Source organism: Erpetoichthys calabaricus, chromosome 3 (assembly GCF_900747795.2).
Source record: "Erpetoichthys calabaricus chromosome 3, fErpCal1.3, whole genome shotgun sequence".
Taxonomy (NCBI): domain Eukaryota; kingdom Metazoa; phylum Chordata; class Cladistia; order Polypteriformes; family Polypteridae; genus Erpetoichthys; species Erpetoichthys calabaricus.
The window spans coordinates 37,734,753-37,755,128 of record NC_041396.2 but is presented as its reverse complement, the minus strand read 5'-3'; the positions used below and the strand labels follow the sequence as shown (position 1 = coordinate 37,755,128).

Here is a 20,376-nt window from a genome sequence, read left to right as displayed (position 1 = left end):
CCAAAAATGAAAGCTCACCAATATATAAACAAGTAAATATGGAGGAAAATTAACTGAGTGGCATGTAACTAGCTCACACACTCCACATTACACAGATGTCTGTACCTGTCTGACTGGAAATGAAAGCTTTATTTAAATATATAGTGTGAAATTATATACTTCAACAAAGGTTTTTCTTCTATACAGTTAGACCACAACTTAAAACGTTTGACCTGTAGCAGTAGCAGCACTTCAATGAGCTGGCAGCAGGTGGCAGCATACACTTATTAGTAATGTCACCAGAACAGTCCTGTGCTGCTGCCTTCACTAGAAGAGTGCCCTCTAGCCCTCACATACTGGTCACAACACTCACTGTTCCCAGCCAATGAAGTGGTTCAAGCCATGAGCCACATTCGTTAACTGTGCTGTGTGGTTGTGTGTATGTTTACCTGTCCGGAAGTGACCTCCCTCTATTAGTCTGATAACAGACCCACCCTGTTTGAGCTTCCGGCCCCAGTCTGACACACTCGGTGACCAGGGCGCAGCACTCTATCTCTGAATTCGCTACAAGACAAAGAAGCTGGCAATATGAGACCCGGGTTCCTCCTGTTGCTTCTCTGCACCTGCTTTTTCTCATCAAGGGGTCACAACAGGTACTGCTGATTTCTGTCTCTCTCCTCAAAAACAGGCAGAAAGAACAACTGGACGGTATGTTTGCTTTTCCTCGGTGGCGTCCTTCCTCCTGTGACTGCATTGCTTGTTACTTCATAGGAGAGGTGCAGAGATTGTATGGCCACTTGGGTGCATGAAGCTCGCTGCCCATGTTACACCCTCTTTTCTTGGGAAAGGACTCCAGTGCTGGCTGCTGCCCTCCACTGGCCACCAAATTTTACTCCTGTAGCCAAATGGGCCTTCAACTTGGTTGAAGGTCTCTGTGTGTGCAGAGAGGCTTTGGTGGTTTAGAGATTATTGTAGAAGTGACTAGTCTGCAACATTCTTGGAGATGCCCCATAAGTTATAAACTAAAGTATGAACATAGTAGTAAAAATACAGGAGCAACTAGTCTGATATGGAGCAGTCTAGGTAGGTTTTGCAGTACCAGCAGCATAAAAAACAAAATTGGGATGGAATGCTACAGGCCTAGGCCTGATTCTAATGGTGCTCATCCAGCTTTTCATGGTCCACCTGACCTCTTATCTCTGTAGGGTGACCTTGAATAGATATAAGTCGGTGAGGAAAGCGATGCGTGAGCGAGGGGTACTGTCCACATTTTGGAAGAACCATCATTTGGATATGATGCGGTACAGTGACGCCTGCCCAGTGGCCACCCAAGCCAGTGAGCCACTGGTCAATTACATGGATGTAAGTAAAACCAGGGTAAGAGTGAGAAGCCAGTTCTTGGCCACCACTCTCACTGACCTACTAAACTACTTTTCTTCTCCTGGGCAGGCTGAGTATGCTGGGCAGATATCTATTGGCACCCCACCTCAGAACTTCACTGTGATCTTTGACACTGGGTCCTCCAACCTTTGGGTCCCATCGAGTCTGTGTACTAGTCATGCCTGTGGTGAGTGCAGAAGGCTTTTGGGGCAGGGGGCTCTTCAATTGCAGTTCACTGCATGTTCTATATAGGAATATTTAGTAGTATTCTATTCATCCAATTGAACTACTGTATATAATGGAATAATACATAGGAAGTATGGCCTAGTGGTATAGGACTGTAAGTTTGGACTCCACCAGTGGGGTAACTTAAGCAAGATTCTTCACCTACTGGTGTTCACGTTGCAGTGTTCACCAGGTTACTGTACAGGAGATACTGCTCATTATGGAAGGTTCTATGTAGAGTAATGTTGGTTGGTTTAAATGAAGGCCCGACTGCACAAATCCCAGAAATCGAAGGAGGTTTCATTTTACCTTTTATATTAGAATACCTTTTCTTAAAAGCCTAAATTATCATTCATGTGCTCACATCCTGTTGAATTTTTCTCTTCTTTGTTATCTATGAACTTAGTGAGAACTTATTATACTTGTAACTTAAGTTTAAAACATTTTTATTGAGGACTTTCAATTTCTTTTGTGTTTCTGTGTTATATAGTTTCCAGTTTTGTCTTTATGTAGTTGTCCATTGCCGTGCAAAGCTTCCGAAAGACACATTATGTGATGCTATTTCATCTCTTGGTCTATTATTTTCCTTTGCCCTTGTGCCCTGCCAATTATGTCTCTGACTGAACAATAGTCCTATCGAAATTTCTCCATATGCAACCATTCTATTGGCTGCCATCTTTACTGCATACCAATTATGCTAGCTCTTTACAAGGTGTCATCTCCAGCTTAAACTCAGAATAAAAAACAAAAACCAAAAAACAAGCAGACTTTTGTGACTCTTGCCATAGGGGTGTTATGATACTTTCTAACTCTGGAAATTTAAAAATAGGCTTAGACACAAAATATACCTGGCGCTAGACTTATGGCCTGCACAGGCCCAAGAGAAAATAAGAACGGTGTTCAAATTCAAAAACTCACAAAGGAAAGAGGGAAACCATCAAAAACCCCTGGACCACAATGACAAATTAAATCCCTATTATCTTTAAAGATTTATTACAAAACTCAGAAAGGAAAGAGGGAAACCCTCAAAAACCCCTGGACCACAATGACAAATTAAATCCCCATTACCTTTAAAGATTTATTACAAAACTCAGAAAGGAAAGAGGGAAACCATCAAAAACCCCTGGACCACAAGAACAACTTAAATTCCCTTTACCTTTAAAGATTTATTACAAAAAAAATTCAGAAACAGAACACAAATACAGCAACAATGAATTTAGAAAGGTATGCTTTAAAAGGTAAATCAAAGTGAGCAAAACAAGTCCACATTCCCAAAAATGTTAATCTTTTTAAAGTTACTATTCATATATAGTATGTAACAAAAATAATTTGTACCCTGGGGTTCACTCTTTCTAAAAAACATCATGAGTGACCACTCTGGTCAGGTTTGAAATCGATTAGGTTTGGTTGTTTGTTCTAGTCAGGATTATTACTGATGGACAGTGCATTGGGCTTGGCACCTTAAGACAATAATGGACAAGGGTAACTCAGGAAGCATGTGCTACTGCTGCAGCATACTCAGAATTCCCCTATAGCAGGGGTGCCCAACTCCAGTCCTGGAGGGCCGCAGTGGCTGCAGGTTTTCATTCTAACCCTTTTCTTAATTAGTGACCTGTTTTTGCTGCTTATTAACAAGTACATGGATGTGAAATGGTCTAGATCAGGGGTCCTCAATCACAGTCCTGGAGGGCTGCAGTGGCTGCAGGTTTTTACTCCAACCCAATTGCTTAATAAGAAGCACTTATTGCTCAAGTAACACTTCTGTTTCACTTTAGTTGTCTCGCTCGTTAAGATTTTGAAACTTTATTGCTTATTTTAGTCTTAAACAGCCATATTCCTGGCTTTTAATTGCTCCTAATTAGCAGTAACATGCAAATGACAAAAGAGATCAGCATTTCTCCATTTAGCTTGTTACCATTTACACCTGTGTGTATTTATCATGCACTAGTGGGTTAAATTAAATACTTGGAAGGAAATTGAAGAGGAAAAAGTGAAGGACTGAGAATTACTCATCCATTTTAGCCTTCAAATCATTTGGATAATATCCTTAGAAAAGGAAAGAAAATCCAGGATATAAGAATTACCTGACATAGCAGAGTTAAAGCACTAACAAGCCATGAAATTAAATTATTGGCAAGAATTGCTTTCTAATTAAGCAACCGGGTTAGAACAAAAACCTGCAGCCACTGCGGCCCTCCAGGATTGTGATTGAGGACCCCTGGTCTAGATGTTAGACTCTGTGAGGCTGGGTCATCTGCCTGGCATATCACAGCACTAGGGAAACAAATATGGGAAGCAGCCTGGACACAGACAGGCAGACATCATTTTGTCACCCAACACATGTTTATTTACAAGTATGATGAAGCACACAACCCAGTGCCGCAGGACCAATCACCCCAAAGTCCAATCCTCTTTCCTCAGTGCCTCTCTTCGCCGCCTCCACTCCTCTGCTCCAAGACTCTTGTCCACTTCCACCCGACTCCAGCCCTGAATGAAGGGAGGCAGCCCCTTTTATAGCCACCCGGATGTGCTCCAGGTGCTTCCTGGCAATCTTCCACCAGCACTCCCCAGTGTGGAGGAAGTGCTGGCTGCATCTCCGGAAGAACTCTGGATGTCCCTGCTTCTCTTCCTCCCAGCACTTCCGGTTGTGGCAGAAGTGCTGAGGTCCAGGGCTGCCAAGGCATCCGGGCGCCCCCTGGCGGTGACCATGGGCCCCTACAGGGTTGAGCTTCAAAGCTCTGTAGCTGTGGCCCCCAAAGCAACCAGGGTGGTCTCCCCCTCGTGGTCTGGAGGAGGTGCAAGCCCTCCTCAGGTCCTCCTGGGCGTCCTGGCTGGGTACCACCCCCAGCCGCGTGCCACACAAGTAAGTTTCAATTTGTGAAACCCTGGTTTTTGGATCCATCCCTTGAATAACTTCAGTCTTTGTGCTCTCTGTATTTTACGTCTTCTGCTTCACGACTCATAGCTTTCCATTTCTCAAGTTTTTACAGTTTTAGCATCTTGGTTTTGGAGACAAAATGTCATCTAGTTAACAACCCCAGGTCATCCAAGTTTTGGTGTTGCATAGGGTTTAGTTGTGTTGCAGCTTTCCTGAGATTGGGGTGAGTGGTGACTCATGTTATGGTTTCTCAAATTCATGCACATCTCCTAGTGTGGCTAAGGCCATTCTTGTGGTTTCTCACATTCCCTTTTACCAGCATGCAATTCTGGGAGGTCAGCTGAAACTTTTAAAGCATGTGGACAATCTGTCTATGTTGCAATTCAGCTGGTCCCCTATTTTAGCAAAAGAATGATTTGAGTTATGTGAAGAGAATATGGCAAGATGCATGCTTTTTAACAAGAATATTTTTGTTTAACTGTGTATATGGAAATGGACATGCAATAATAGCAGTTGTAATTCTCTTGTGAGCGATAATGTACTGTAAGTGGTGGGAGATTTTAACAAGAAAAGGTTGCTTGGTACTTTGCATTTTGTACTGTTTAAATAAAATTGTTTTAATAATAATAATAATAATAATAATAATAATAATAAAATGATTTCAAAGTATTGTGTTCTGCTGCTCATATAGTGTCTCATATTCCAGTTATAAGAAATGGATGCATAAATGCAAAGTAAATCAACAGATAAAAAAAAATATACATCACAAGGACATATTAATTATTGATTTTATCTGCTGCACACTACATGACATGTAAATAATATCTGTCATGGTTTGTACAGATAGCATTTCTAGTTTTGTTTAGATGGCATTGAGGATAATACTTGAGTTTAGGTACTGCAAAAATGCATCAATTACTCATTTCCTCTTATGTAACAAGACCTTAACAAAGACTTTTCTTGGTCTTCATAACATTTAGAAAACATCAGCAAATCAGTTATTCATCTCTGTGCAGAGTGCCATATTGACATGATGGTAAAATGACTTGTTAATATGAAGGATTCACATGTCTTATACTAAATATGTAATATTGTGAGAAATGGGTCTCAGTTAAGCCACCTCAGACCACTCCAAAGTGACGTTTTGTAAGTAGGTCACATTGACGAGATGAATAAACACTTCACTAAGGCTTTGTAAGTGTTATGAAGACCCACAAAAGTGTTTGTTAAGTTCTTATTACGTGACAGAAAATTTTTGCAGTGCCTAAACTAAAGTGTTACCAAGTTGGACAGTATTGCATTTGAGTACATTTTAACTTGCATGTCCAACCACCATACAATACATGTGACAACTTGACTTGATAACTTGCCTTGCTTCCACAGAGATCCACAATAGGTATCTGTCAACAAAGTCCACAAGTTACCAACCAGATGGCCGCTCATTCTCCATTCAGTATGGCACAGGCAGCCTGACAGGAATTCTGGGAATTGATAAAGTCACAGTAAGTGGCACATGATCTGCTCCCTTCTTTAAACCCAAGTTTCGAGATCTGTTCAGGTCAAGAATTTGCTCTTTGCTTACCCTTTAGGTGCAAGGGATCAGTGTATCCCAACAGAAATTTGGGGAGAGTGTTAGTGAGCCAGGGAGCACATTTGTCGATGCAAACTTTGACGGAATTCTTGGACTGGGGTATCCTAGCATTGCTGTAGGAGGTGCTCCACCTGTTTTTGATAGCATGATGGCTCAGGGCCTGGTGGCACTTCCCGTTTTTTCAGTTTACTTGAACAGGTGAGCTGAAAACTTTTATTCACTCCACAGCTGGAAATTCCCTTTGTGTTTTTCTATTGATTTTTAGCATGAATAAATCTCACACTGTGTCTTTCTGTCCACCCTGATTAGTCTGTTTTCAGTCCTGCTACCATCAATTGAACTTGTTTTCATTCAATGTGCCGCTTTGAGGCTCCATTTCAGCGTTGGTTTCTTTCTATTGATCACTCACTGGAGTAAAATGTTAATAAAGGTTTACATTAATGCCTTTATTATCACTTCCTTACTTTTTTCCCAGAAATCCTGATTCATCCTCAGGTGGAGAAATTGTGTTTGGTGGCTTTGATCATAACCACTTTGAAGGTCAACTGCACTGGGTCCCTGTCACACAACAAGGCTACTGGCAGATCCTGGTTGACAAGTAAGTAAGTAAGTTATGTGTGCAACATCTCCCTTGGAGGCGGAGGATGAGAGGACATTCTTTGTGAAAGGAATGCTTGGATAAGACCTGAATTACACAAGGAAGGTTATTAATTTATTGAGCAACTAATAAGCAGAAAAGACCAACTGGATGACCATTAGCATTAACAACATATTTTATACAACACATCTAGGCATTTTAATTCTTCTTCTTCTCCCTCTCTCTGGTTTACCAATTTCAGCAGTTCAAGTCCAGTGAAGTACCTGAAGTGTACAAGTAAAGCTGATGCAAACAATTGCTGCAGGTGTCCCAACCTGAATTGATTACTTACAAATCGTTTCTCTGTATACAAAGAGTGCTGGAACAAAATATGTGGCAGAAGCGTTATTTGGACCATATTGCATTGTATATTGCTTCGTAATGGTGAGAAAGAGTGAATTAAGTAAGAATACGGAGAGACAGATCATTATAACCCTTAAAAGTGTAGGTCTTTTCCGACACTTAACCAATTGTCTAGTGCTTGATCTTTTATACGCCATAACTCATCCCAACACCTCAGACCCCAATTGTCTCAAACATTATGGTGCCCTGAAATGGTGGGATCATGTAGAAAAAGTGTTGTCATTTCTACGCGATGTAGCAGAAATATATGCAAATTCATTGCAAATATGTTTAATTTGTAATTTTACAACATGAAGCAGAGGGGTAAATCAAGGAAAAATGTTTCTTTATCCCAAATATTATGGAAGGCACTGTATATGCAGCATATTTGTTACATTTATTACTACAGTAATCCCTCCTCCATCGCGGGGGTTACGTTCCAGAGCCACCCGCGAAATAAGAAAATCCGCGAAGTAGAAACCATATGTTTATATGGTTATTTTTATATTGTCATGCTTGGGTCACAGATTTGCGCAGAAACACAGGAGGTTGTAGAGAGACAGGAACGTTATTCAAACACTGCAAACAAACATTTGTCTCTTTTTCAAAAGTTTAAACTGTGCTCCATAACAAGACAGAGATGACAGTTCAGTCTCACAGTTAAAAGAATGCAAACATGTCTTCCTCTTCAAAAAATCCGCGATATATATTTAAATATGCTTACATATAAAATCCACGATAGAGTGAAGCCGCGAAAGGCGAAGCGCGATATAGCGAGGGATCACTGTACTGTTGTTATTGTTATTAATTGCTATTATTTATTTATTACTGTCTACATATTTCACTTTATTACTATCTGTTCATTTACTTGTTATTTATTTATTTATTAGCATATATTACAGTACAGTTCATTACTTGTCTTGCAGTTGTCCTATGTTGTTTTGCTGTCCTGGGATTGTTATTGTGTACCACTGTATGCTGCAATACGGTGTATTAATGGAATGACAATAAAGCCATTTGACTCAACTTGTCTGGAAAATAAAAAAGGTGCAGCTCATTTTTCTTGCCACAAATAAGGCCCTAGCCTTTACACTTACCTGCAAAACTTAAAGGTCAAGTTGCAGGTGTGTAGAAATGGAAAGGAATATACTTTGAATCAGACACGGCCCCACAAATCAGAAACTGGCTGTCAGCACCTGTCACTGACAATTTTGCATTTTATAAGCTTATTGCTTATTTCACATGACACTGTCATCTGATGGGACCTAAATACAGAGACGGCTCTGCTGTCATTCATACAGAAAGATTGGTGACTTTTACTGTAACCCCATTCACACTCTGTAATTAAAAAAAAAATCAAATACATACATAAAAGTGAGAACACTTGACTGTGTAGCATGGTCAGTGCCCTCAGTACGGTGTAGTTATTTACCGTGCCTACACTGTAATCTTACAGGTGCTGTATGTCCAAACTGGGAGCTTGGAGAAACCGGTGATCACTTTGTACAGAAGATTGACACCAGTTTTTTTGTAGGATTAGTGGATGAATTTATTCTTATAGATGAAGAAATTAATCAAAGAAGCTTTGCAAGGATTGCAATAAAATGAAAAGTGCTGATGAGGAATTAACAGTAAACAAATCTTTAGGAGTGACTCACAGAACACTTTGATTTAACAGGGCAGGACAGGATATTCTGTTGCTTCCATTCAAGTCATCCATTCTTAGAGTGTTAGATTGAATATAAATTCATTACCCCTTTAAGATTTTATACTGTGGAACGATCAGAGCCACTCTAACATTAACCAAGAAGAGATTTCATTAAAAATGGAGTAAAAGAGAGATGATAACAGAGAGATGATCAGAAGTGAAAAATGTACTGGACTGGGTCACAACATTAAGAGAAAGTCATGTATGTGATTAAAGAGATGTGGGTTTGAGCTTCTTTACTCAATTAGATAGGATAACAATGTGCCTTTGAAATCCATAAGCAACTTTTCATAACCCAGTCCTTGACATTGGTATTATAATCAGGGTGTTCCTGGGCAACTGAAATAGGCAGATAGATTGCTGGTACTGTAAACATTGAAAATGTTGCCAGAAATGTAAGATAAGCCCAGGTTTATAATCAAGAAGTCAAAAACATTTTATTTTAAAAACACCATAGTTCATTATGTTTATGTGTTTACTGCTAATAAATAATAGAGCCAACATTTGATACAAGTGAAATCAATTGTCTCTTTTATGGCAATAAATGGTTTTACATTCATAAAACAACTTCTGTAATAATTGCTTGTTTGTTTGTCTCTAGCATTAAAGTTAACGGTGTGGTCAAGTTCTGCAGCGATGGCTGTCAGGCCATTGTAGACACTGGAACTTCATTGCTGACTGGACCCTCTGGGGATATAAAAGTCATACAAAACCTACTCAGTGCTCAGCCCCTGGATGAGGGAGTGGTAAGTAAAGCCGCCCTACTGAGAGAACAACAAGTCACTAATAAAAATTATTTGGTGATTGAAATAGAAGGGAGGGAGAGGGGTGTAGGAGGGGTCAGGGGGTGGGGTGTGATTATTGTAATTATAAAGGGATTATAATCCCCTATTTGATATATTGAATTAAAACTAGACATGACCCCTAGTGCAGCATTTACCATTCTACTATTGTGAAATTAGGCACTATTTTTTACTAAATTATGTTTCTATCTGATAAAGAGAACATTAGAACATGTAGATAGATGGTGAAATTTGTTAATATTTAAATAGGCAAATATTTTTACCCTTTTTATCATTTTGATAGCAATACTTGCATATCTTAATAAAGCACTTAGTTGATGCATAAATTACTGCTTCATAACTACAACAAGCAGTACAGAAAAATAGTGAGAATTAGATAAATAAGTGAAAGTTAGCTAGCACAAATATAGTTTATGATTAGTAAATTTTGCAAGGAATTGTAGGATTGTGTATTCTAACACATTTTTTCAGTAAATTATGTCACAAAATTATAGTGTGCACAGCAAGCAAAGGTTAATGATAGATAGATAGATAGATAGATAGATAGATAGATAGATAGATAGATAGATAGATAGATAGATAGATAGATAGATAGATAGATAGGATTTTTTGCTGACTTGCCCTGTCCTCAACCCCTAGCCCTCATCTTTGGGCAGGTTGGGGGTATTAAAGGGTACACACCCAGAGAGGTGTGTATCCCTAAACTTCCAAAGTTAAATAATCCTAATCCTATACCCAACCCTAATCCTTACTACAATCCTTATCTCAGTGCTAGCTCTAATCCCAACCTGAACTCAAATAGTCATTTGAATTGGTCAGATTTGGAGATTTTGATAGAAGAGATGAAGGAAAATGACTTGTTTCATCCCTTCAGAATTTCAGTAGTTTTTACCTTTTCCACACAGACAACAGGCATTTTCAGAGTTTTGAAAAAACATTTTACTAATCACCAAGCTCTATACCCTCCTTTCCTACAATACACACGTGTAGCAGGTTTTCATGCATGTAAATACATATCTAAAAGATAAGTTTGCCCACTCATCAATTGCAAAATTCAGACCATCTTCCGTCATTCCTATTGTTAACAAAAATATTATTAAAAATATGCACACAGCTCAGAAAAAGACCAATTTCTGAAAGTTTCAGTTTACTCTTTTGCAGCAGCATTTATGCCATATAGTGTATGGATTATGGACAAATATACATTTTGCAAAAGACAGGTGGCACCACTGAGCCCCAAAATTCCAGACACGCCACACTAAACATTTCCAGGTGCAAAATCTTTCTTCTTTATTTGGCTGCTCCTGTTAGAGGTTACCACAGCGGATCATCTTCTTCCATATCTTTCTGTCCTCTGCATCTTGCTCTGTTACACCCATCACCTGCATGTCCTCTCTCACCACATCCATAAACCGTCTCTTAGGCCTTCATCTTTTTTTCTTCCCTGGCAGCTCTATCCTTAGCATCCTTCTCCCAATATACCCAGCATCTCTCCTCTGCACATGTCCAAACCAACACAATCTCGCCTCTCTGACTTTGTCTCCCAACTGTCCAACTTGAGCTGACCCTCTAATGTACTCATTTCTAATCGTATCCAACCTCGTCACACCCAGTGCAAATCTTAGCATCTCTAACTCTGTCACCTCCAGCTCGGTCTCCTGCTTTCTGGTCAGTGCCACCGTCTCCAACCCATATAACATAGCTGGTCTCACTACTGTCCTGTAGACCTTCCCTTTCACTCTTGCTGATACCCGTCTGTCACAAATTACTCCTGACACTCCTCCCCACCCACTCCACCCTGCCTGCACTCTCTTTTCACCTCTCTTCCACAATCCCCATTACTCTGTACTGTTGATCCTAAGTATTTAAACTCATCCACCTTCACCAACTCTACTCCTTGCATCTTCACCATTCCACTGACCTCCCTCTTTTATACACACATGTATTCTGTCTTGTTCCTACTGACCTTCATTCCTCTCCTCTCTAGAGCATATCTCCACCTATCCACGGTCTCCTCAACCTACTTCCTACTATCGTTACAGATCACAATGTCATCAGCAAACGTCATAGTCCATGGGGACTCCTGTCTAATCTCGTCTGTCAACCTGTCCATCACCATTGCAAATAAGAAAGGGCTCAGAGCTGATCCCTAATGTAATCCCACCTCCACCTTGAATACATCAGTCACTCCTACTGCAGCCCTCACCACGGTCACACATCCCTCATACATATCCTGTACAACTCTTACATACTTCTCTGCCACTCCCGACTTCCTCATACAATACCACAGCTCCTCTCGAGGCACCCTGTCATATGCTTTCTCCAGGTCCACAAAGACACAATGCAACTCATTCTTGCCTTCTCTATACTTCTCCATCAACACCCTCAGAGCAAACATCGCATCTGTGGTGCTCTTTCTTGGCATGAAACCATACTGCTGCTCACTAATCATCACCTCACTTCTTAACCTAGCTTCCACTACTCTTTCCCATAACTTCATGCTGTGGCTGATCTATTTTATCCCTTTGTAGTTACTACAGTCCTGCACATCCCCCTTATTCTTAAATTTTGGCACCAGTACACTTCTTCTCCACTCCTCAGGCATCCTCTCACTTTCCAAGATTCCATTAAACAATCTGGTTAAAAACTCCACTGCCATCTCTCCTAAACACCTCCATGCTTCCAGTATATGACAGGTATGTCATCTGGACTAACGGGTTTTCCATTCTTCATCCTCTTCATAGCTGTCCTTACTTCCTCCTTGCTAATCCGTTGCACTTCCTGATTCACTATCTCCACATCATCTAACCTCTTCTCTCTCTCATTCTCTTCATTCATCAGCCTCTCAAAGTACTCTTTCCGTCTGCTCAACACACTCTCCTCACTTGTGAGTATGTTTCCATCTTTATCCTTCATTACCACAACCTGCTGCACATTGTTCCCAACTCAGTCCCTCTGTCTAGCCAATCGGTACAGGTCCTTTTCTTCCTCCTTAGTGTCCAACCTCTCATACAACTCATCATACGCCTTTTCTTTGGCCTTCGCCACCTCTCTCTTCACCTTGCACCTTATCTCCTTGTACTCTTGTCTACTTTCTGCATCTCTCTGACTATCCCACTTCTTCCTGCCATCCTCTTCCTCTGTATATTCTCCTGTACTTCCCCATTCCACCACCAGGTTTCCTTTTCCTCCTTACACTGTCCAGATGTCACCTCAAGCACCCTTCTTGCTGTCACCCTTACTACATCTGCTGTAGTTTCCCAACTGTCTGGTAACTCTTCACTACCACCCAGTGCCTGTCTCACCTTCTCCCTAAACTCAACCTTGCAGTCTTCCTTTTTCAACTTCCACCATTTGATCCTTGGCTCTACCCTCACTCTCTTCCTCTTCTTGATCTCCAACGTCATCCTACAGACCACCATCCTATGCTGCTTTTCTACACTTTCCCCTGCCACTACTTTGCAATCTTCAAACTCAGATTGACTCTTCTGCATAGGATGTAATCTACCTGTGTGCATCTTCCTCCACTCTTGTATGTCACCCTATGTTCCTCCCTCTTCTTAAAATACGTAGTCACCATGGCCATGTCCATCCTTTTTGGCAAAATACACTATCATCTCACCGTCTTCATTCCTCTCCTTGACACCATACCTACCCATCACCTCCTCGTCTCCTCTGTTCCCTTCACCAACATGTCCATTGAAATCCGCTCCAATCACCACTTTCTGTACCTTGGGTACACTGTTCATCACTTCATCCAACTCACTCTTAAAATCTTCTTTTTCATCCATTGCACACCCAACTTGCGGGGCATATGCACTAACAACATTCATCAGCTTTTGCCATTGCCTTTGCACAGAACACTGAGCTTAAGGGCTATTTATATTGATTTGCATATTAAAGAGGCATAATTCTGGGAGGAGTTGGGGTGGGGCAGCAGGCACGTGCACGTTTGTTACTTTTTACGCTGACTGGGATTTATGGAGCGGAAGAACATGGAAGTTGGTGAACATATAGTATGCACCTGAATTTTTTTGTGTGTACGAACATTTCTGCTTTTGTCCGTACGCCATGTTTTAGTGACAATTCTATGCACAACATTATGCATGAGGCCCCTGAGGAGGCTGGATGGCTCGCTTTTATGTCAGACCCGGGAGTATTTCCAGTACCAGGGCATAGCCCAACAGAATCACTTCTGAGTCAGAGGGAAGTCTCCTGAAGCAGGGATTCATCCAGTGGCACCCAAGGAACCCGACAGGGTTGTCCTTCAGGACTACAACTCCCAAAAATCCATGTGGGTGTCGTTACTGGGTCCACACCAGTGGAGCACTGCCATCTATTGTACTGGGGGAGTAACTAGCATGGATGCACCAACTCCCCCTCCTTATCCATTGTTATTACTTTACAAGGGCTGTTGCTTCAGTTCTATCCCAGCTAGATTATGCCTCCTTCCATACTGTCCTTCCATTATGGCGTCTAAGATGAGAAACAGTCCAGCACAGCCCTCACAACTGGAAAAAGTAGAAATTTTCTCAAGGCCAGATTTAACCAAAAATCACAAGCAAAATAATAAGTTAATGTATATAACCATTTCATACAATCTGGCCATAAGGTGGCAATGTTTTAACTAGAATTGGATGTGCCTTACAGCAAAAAAACAAAGAATACGATTTGAACAGCACTGGATGAAAGCATTACAAATGATTTCTCCTTCCACATTAAATGATAAATGATTTTTATTTCTCTTGTAATTCTCTTTTTTTTTGGACTGTAATATGAAATTCTTTTTTAAACTTTTGGCATGGTTGTAATTTAATATAAATAAACATGTTATGATTTCTTTTTAAGAGCACTCGTTGTGGAAGGAATATATTATAAAGAAATTAAAACTTTTTCAGCACCTGGTCAGCCAGGGACAACTGCTTTTTTTTAAAAGAAGCGGTTTAATGAGACACTGATTAGACGCTCATTTTTATGTGGGTTCACATACAACGTAAAATGCGTCTGCTGTGAGTGACATGCCTAATATGTCTTAACTAAAATATGTTTAAATGTTTTGTTACTTTTGTTGTCTTTATATGATTATTTTTCATATGTTTATGTTAGTTTCTTTATTATTGTTTAATTTTGTACTGTCTCTTGAAGTTTACTTAGGTTCCTTGTTCTTTGTGGGTGGAGCTCCAGGAGGCGGGGTCACCCTGACATATCCACTCTTTGCTCCTCCCTCTGCCCATTTATTTTAGCTGGGAAGGCGAAGATCATTTGTTTATTCTTTATTGTGGAGTATTATTTAGATTTTTGTATTATTTCTTGCCATGTTTTCTTAGATTTAACTATGAATTATGTGTTTGGGGCTGGTTTGCTGTGGATTACCTTTTTTGGCAAATCCTTTTGCCTTTTTTATGCTTTATTGTGCACGTTTTCAATTTTGTTAGTAAATCTTTGTTTTATAAATTGTTTTATAAAGATCCTTTGTTCCTGTTTTTGTTCACAAGCTAGGGGTTAACAGTTATCGTCCCTATTGTGCTCTATTTTTTGACCATTCTTTGGGATTTTGATTGAGGCATATTGGCCTTGCATTACCTTTGCCTTTTCAAACATTTCCCGCTACTCCTTTTGTGCACCTTGATGCTTCACTGTTTAACAGAGCCTTTTTGTAAACATAAATCTTTTTATTTTATTACTAATCAGATGTTTTTGATAGGATTTTCCATTTATTGGATATTTTGAATATTATTGTGACTTTCGTGCTTTGGGACACTCAAGTTTATTTTTGGGGGTGAAGCCACCTTATTCTGCAGTTGGGGATCTGTAACCAGCGCTACAAAACAGTCAGCAATTATCTTCAGGTCTTTGGCTTTCAATTTTGCACTTTTTTCTTATTCCTGTGCTTATATTCTTATTGCTTCGTTAATAGGTACTGTTTCTGGATTTTGAATTGGATTTGCTTGTGCTCAGCTTTGCCTTTTGTGTCTTCTTAATAAATCTTTAAATATTTACTTTCTTTTTAATTTTTCTAGGCCAGAGATCTTTGCAGTTTTTCCTCTCTTCCTATGTGGATTCATTGCACTTTTAAACCTTTACCCCGACATTTGGTCCTGTGCAGGCCATAAGCCTGCAGCTTGAATATGGTGCTATGTGATGCTTCAGACCCCAAGGCATTGCATATTCCTAATTCAGGACATCAACAGTCACGATGGACCAGGGCAAGAAAGGCAGACAAGTGGAGACTTTAAAATCAGAATAATGTCATTTTATTAAAACAGGAGAATAAAATGGTTGAAACGTGTAAAACTGTGCATTAAATAAATAGTTCAGTAAACAATTCACTAAAACCCATACCATTAAAACCTGTGACTTTTGGGGTACAAATCACTAAATATAAATGTTTAATAAATAAAGTTAAGATCGTAGAATAGTAAAATGGATGTAAAAGGAGATTTTTACAAAAAAAAATTCTCAAAACAAAAAAGTATGAAAAAAAGGATTTGTGAATAAGGCACTCCTAAACAAAAAAGTCTCAAACATTATCCAGAAGAAAAAGGGATGAAAAGCCAGTAAATTCAAAAAATAAGCAATAACAAAAAGAAAAAAAAACTCACCAAACACCAAGCACATTCAATGTACCATGAGGGACTAAAATTCCCATGAGCCTTTACAGGGCTGGGAGCCACCCTCAATGGTGATGGACAGGTAGCCCCACCTCTAGGGGAACCACCCACAAAACATAATTGACATGGCAGACCCAGCTCCTCACACTGAAATGAAAAAATAAACAAAACTGATAAAAAATACATAATTATACAAATAATAACCATAAACAACAGCAATTACATAAATGCAAATACAAAAGGACCAAAAAAGGTAGTGACCTTGGTGCTGTAAGAATTATGTTTCTAAACTTCTCTAGCGCCTTCAACACAATCCAACCTCTGCTCCTTAGGGACAAGCTGACAGAGATGGGAGTAGATTCATACCTAGTGGCATGGATCGTGGACTATCTTAAAGACAGACCTCAGTATGTGCGTCTCGGGAACTGCAGGTCTGACATTGTGGTCAGCAACACAGGAGCGCCACAAGGGACTGTACTTTCTCTGATCCTGTTCAGCCTATATACATCGGACTTCCAATACAACTCGGAGTCCTGCCACGTGCAAAAGTTTGCTGATGACACTGCTATCGTGGGCTGCATCAGGAGTGGGCAGGAGGAGGAGTATAGGGACCTAATCAAGGACTTTGTTAAATGGTGCGACTCAAACCACCTACAACTGAACACCAGCAAAACCAAGGAGCTGGTGGTGGATTTTAGGAGGCCCAGACCCCTCATGGACCCCGTGATCATCAGAGGTGACTGTGTGCAGAGGGTGCAGACCTATAAATACCTGGGAGTGCAGCTGGATAATAAATTAGACTGGACTGCCAATACTGATGCTCTGTGTAAGAAAGGACAGAGCCGGCTATACTTCCTTAGAAGGCTGGTGTCCTTCAACATCTGCAATAAGATGCTGCAGATGTTCTATCAGATGGTTGTGGCGCGCGCCATCTTCTACGCGGTGGTGTGCTGGGGAGGCAGCATTAAGAAGAAAGACGCCTCATGCCTGGACAAACTGGTGAGGAAGGCAGGCTCTATTGTTGGCATGGAGCTGGACAGTTTAACATCTGTGGCAGAGCGACGAGCGCTCAGCAGGCTCCTGTCAATTATGGAGAATCCACTGCATCCACTAAACAGTGTCATCTCCAGACAAAGGAGCAGCTTCAGCGACAGACTGCTGTCACTGTCCTGCTCCACTGACAGACTGAGGAGATCGTTCCTCCCCCAAACTATGCGACTCTTCAATTCCACCACCTTAAACGTTAACATTATATAAAGTTATTGTCTGTTTTTACCTGCATTATTATCAATCTTTAATTTAATATTGTTTTTTTGTATCAGTAAGGTGCTGCTGGAGTATGTGAATTTCCCCTTGGGATTAATAAAATATCTATCTATCTATCTATCTATCTATCTATCTATCTATCTATCTATCTATCTATCTATCTATCTATCTATCTATCTATCTATCTATCTATCTATCTGTCTATCTATCTATCTATCTAAACATAACATTTGTTTCTAATTCTAGTTCAGATCTTTATGAATCCTGTATTTACTTTTTATTTGGTATGTAATTGTTAATGTATCATATTAGTTTGAATTTACTTTTGTTCATTTAAACTTTTTCTGTGATATTACTCCTGTTGTGCCCTTTTAAATATTTGTGAAGCAATTTATGCGTGGAGTTTGCATGTTCTCCCCGTGTCTGTGTGGGTTTCCTCTGGGCGCTCCGGTTTCCTCCCACAGTCCAAAGACATGCCGTTTAGGTGGATTGGTGATTCTAAATTGGCCCTAGTGTGTGTTTGGTGTGTGGGTGTGTTTGTGTGTGTCCTGCGGTGGGTTGGCACCCTGCCCGGGATTGGTTCCCTGCCTTGTGCCCTGTGTTGGCTGGGATTGGCTCCAGCAGACCCCCGTGACCCTGTGTTCGGATTCAGCGGGTTGGAAAATGGATGGATGGATGAATTTAAGCATGGGAAAGGATTTATCTAAATAAAATGTATTCTTATCAGTATTAAGAGGCTTATCGATACACTTCTGCCAGTTCGGCCTTGACATTTGTTCTAGAGAAAGGCAGGCCTCATTACAAAGCCAAAAGCAAGGGTGACATCTGAAACAGATGACTATGCACCATTATGAACTCCAAACTCAAGCCAAGTACTTTATTTTGCAGGACGCTGTGGAATGTGGCAAAATCCCCTTGCTTCCAGACATCACCTTCCAGATCAATGGTGTGGACTTCACGATGACTCCTTCTGCTTATATACAGATGGTAAGGCTCCAGCATTTAAACTGAGTGCAATGTCCCCATAATGAGCTTGTTACAAAACACTGCTGCTCCGTATACTGAGAATTAATAGTAGGGTTGCCAGGTCCTGCAAAAATCCCTAGCTTAAAAACAGCTCAAAACCAACCTAGTTCCACAAGAAAGAAAACAGCTCAATACATGATGTATGTTCCTTTTTGATCATAATAAATAATCTAACAACAAAAAGTGTGCAATGTTATACTTATATGCTATCAAATATGTCAAAGTTGGGGATTTTGGTGCAATATAATTTGTATAAAACATTGAAGAGCTGTTCCCCCTTGGTATTTCAAGTACAATGTTATACATACTGTATATAACTTCTAAGAGGTGGTAGGTTACATCCCTTTGTGCTTCAAGTGCAATGTTATACATATTGTAAAGACAACAAGACACAGCTTCAAGACTACAAAGAGTTGAGTAGTCTGGTGACAACCCTGATTAATGATGGCAGACTAAAAAAAGGCAAAAATAAATAGCAGAAGTAGATGCAATAACCACAGCCACAGCTTTAGGAAATAAAAGTGAAGGGTCTCAGAGCTTGGGCTAGTCTTCTAGTTCAGACTGATCAGGGGCTTCCAGTGGCTTGGCTCCTTTTATGTCCGTAGACAGCAAGGGTGGATACTGGAGTAGGCAGGAGCAGAAGAGACATCACTGGTCCTCCTGTCCGAATGCATTCAGACCGTAGAAGAACAGGGAGAAAGTATTAATGATGGCACACCCTCCTGGTCTGGGGTGGTATTACATATCTTCTTAGAGCCCTGAAAATGGCATCCAAGTGCTTTTGTACCATATAACATCACACCGTGGTTGGGAAGGGGTTAGAGTGTGGTTTAAAAATAGCTCTAAATGCCCCATTGTTTTTTGAAAGATGAACAAAAGAAAAAAAACAAAACATTTTCCCCATCGTAAATAAATCAAGAATGCCCTAATTGGATGGAAAAATCATGGACCTGGCAGCGCTTGTAAAAAAAGTAGCAAAAACACTTTGCTTACATAAGACATCTGAATAGTTGAATTTAAGGGTAGCTCAGCACAGAAGGCTTTTATGGGTAGAAACATTTTAGTTACTGTCACGTTTAGAGGGAGGCCTGGGACAAGGCTCTTGAACTTGTTTCTGGATTGGTAATACAGGAAAACACATCACCCTGCTACAAATTTGTGTCTGATGTGATTTAATATTTTCTTTCAGGAGATCCTTAATGGTGAGATGCAGTTGTGCACCTCAGGTTTTCAGGCCATGGATATTCCCCCTCCTGCAGGGCCACTTTGGATTTTGGGGGACATTTTCATTGCTCAGTTCTATGCTGTCTTTGACCGGGGAAACAACAGGGTGGGGCTGGCAAAGGTCGTCTAGTGATCAGACAGTCAGAGAAGAAGCCTGTTGAAGAACAATGTGACTTCTGTGGATGATCCTAGGGAAGAGGAAAAACTTGTCTTTTTATTGTAGAGAAATTATATGACTAAATAAGGTGTCTCACAATGGTCTGAAGATAGAAGCCATGTACCATTAGTTGGATATCCTTGAGTGAGGGTTGAAATTGATTAGCCGAGTAGGCTTGAAATGATAGAAAAGAATGGATTATGCTGCCATTGGACTTTTTCACATCTTGTATCTCAAGCATACTTTTTACACTGATCTACACAAATCACTATACAATATCGTAGTGGAATGAAAATCTCTGATTTTTTTTAAATTTGTAATTTAAATAAAAAAAAAATGGAATTTCTAACCTAATGAGCATTGTACCCTTTTTCTGTCACCCTAATTACATCAGTTCCTTACAATGTCACTGAAAAAACTGCATAGTGTCTACTTAAGGTTTCTATAGTTGCCTGACTTGAGTTCAAAAGTAATACACTTATAATAAGTATTTATAGTGTAGGGTTTCTGGCCAACAGAAAAAATCATCTCATTAATGCAATATCATTT

At 40.2% G+C, this 20,376-nt stretch overlaps 1 protein-coding gene across 1 annotated transcript; it reads left to right on the top strand.

Annotated features, from left to right (window-relative positions):
• Window positions 1-474: 474 nt before the first annotated feature.
• LOC114649632 (cathepsin E-like) lies at window positions 475-20,091 on the top strand. Its single transcript, XM_028799096.2, has 9 exons — window positions 475-632; window positions 1,185-1,341; window positions 1,429-1,546; window positions 5,846-5,964; window positions 6,052-6,251; window positions 6,529-6,651; window positions 9,342-9,486; window positions 18,309-18,407; window positions 19,636-20,091. Exons 1-9 carry the CDS (start codon window positions 568-570, stop codon window positions 19,798-19,800), a joined length of 1,191 nt encoding a protein of 396 aa, XP_028654929.1. The 5' UTR covers window positions 475-567; the 3' UTR covers window positions 19,801-20,091.
• The last annotated feature ends 285 nt before the right edge of the window (window positions 20,092-20,376 follow it).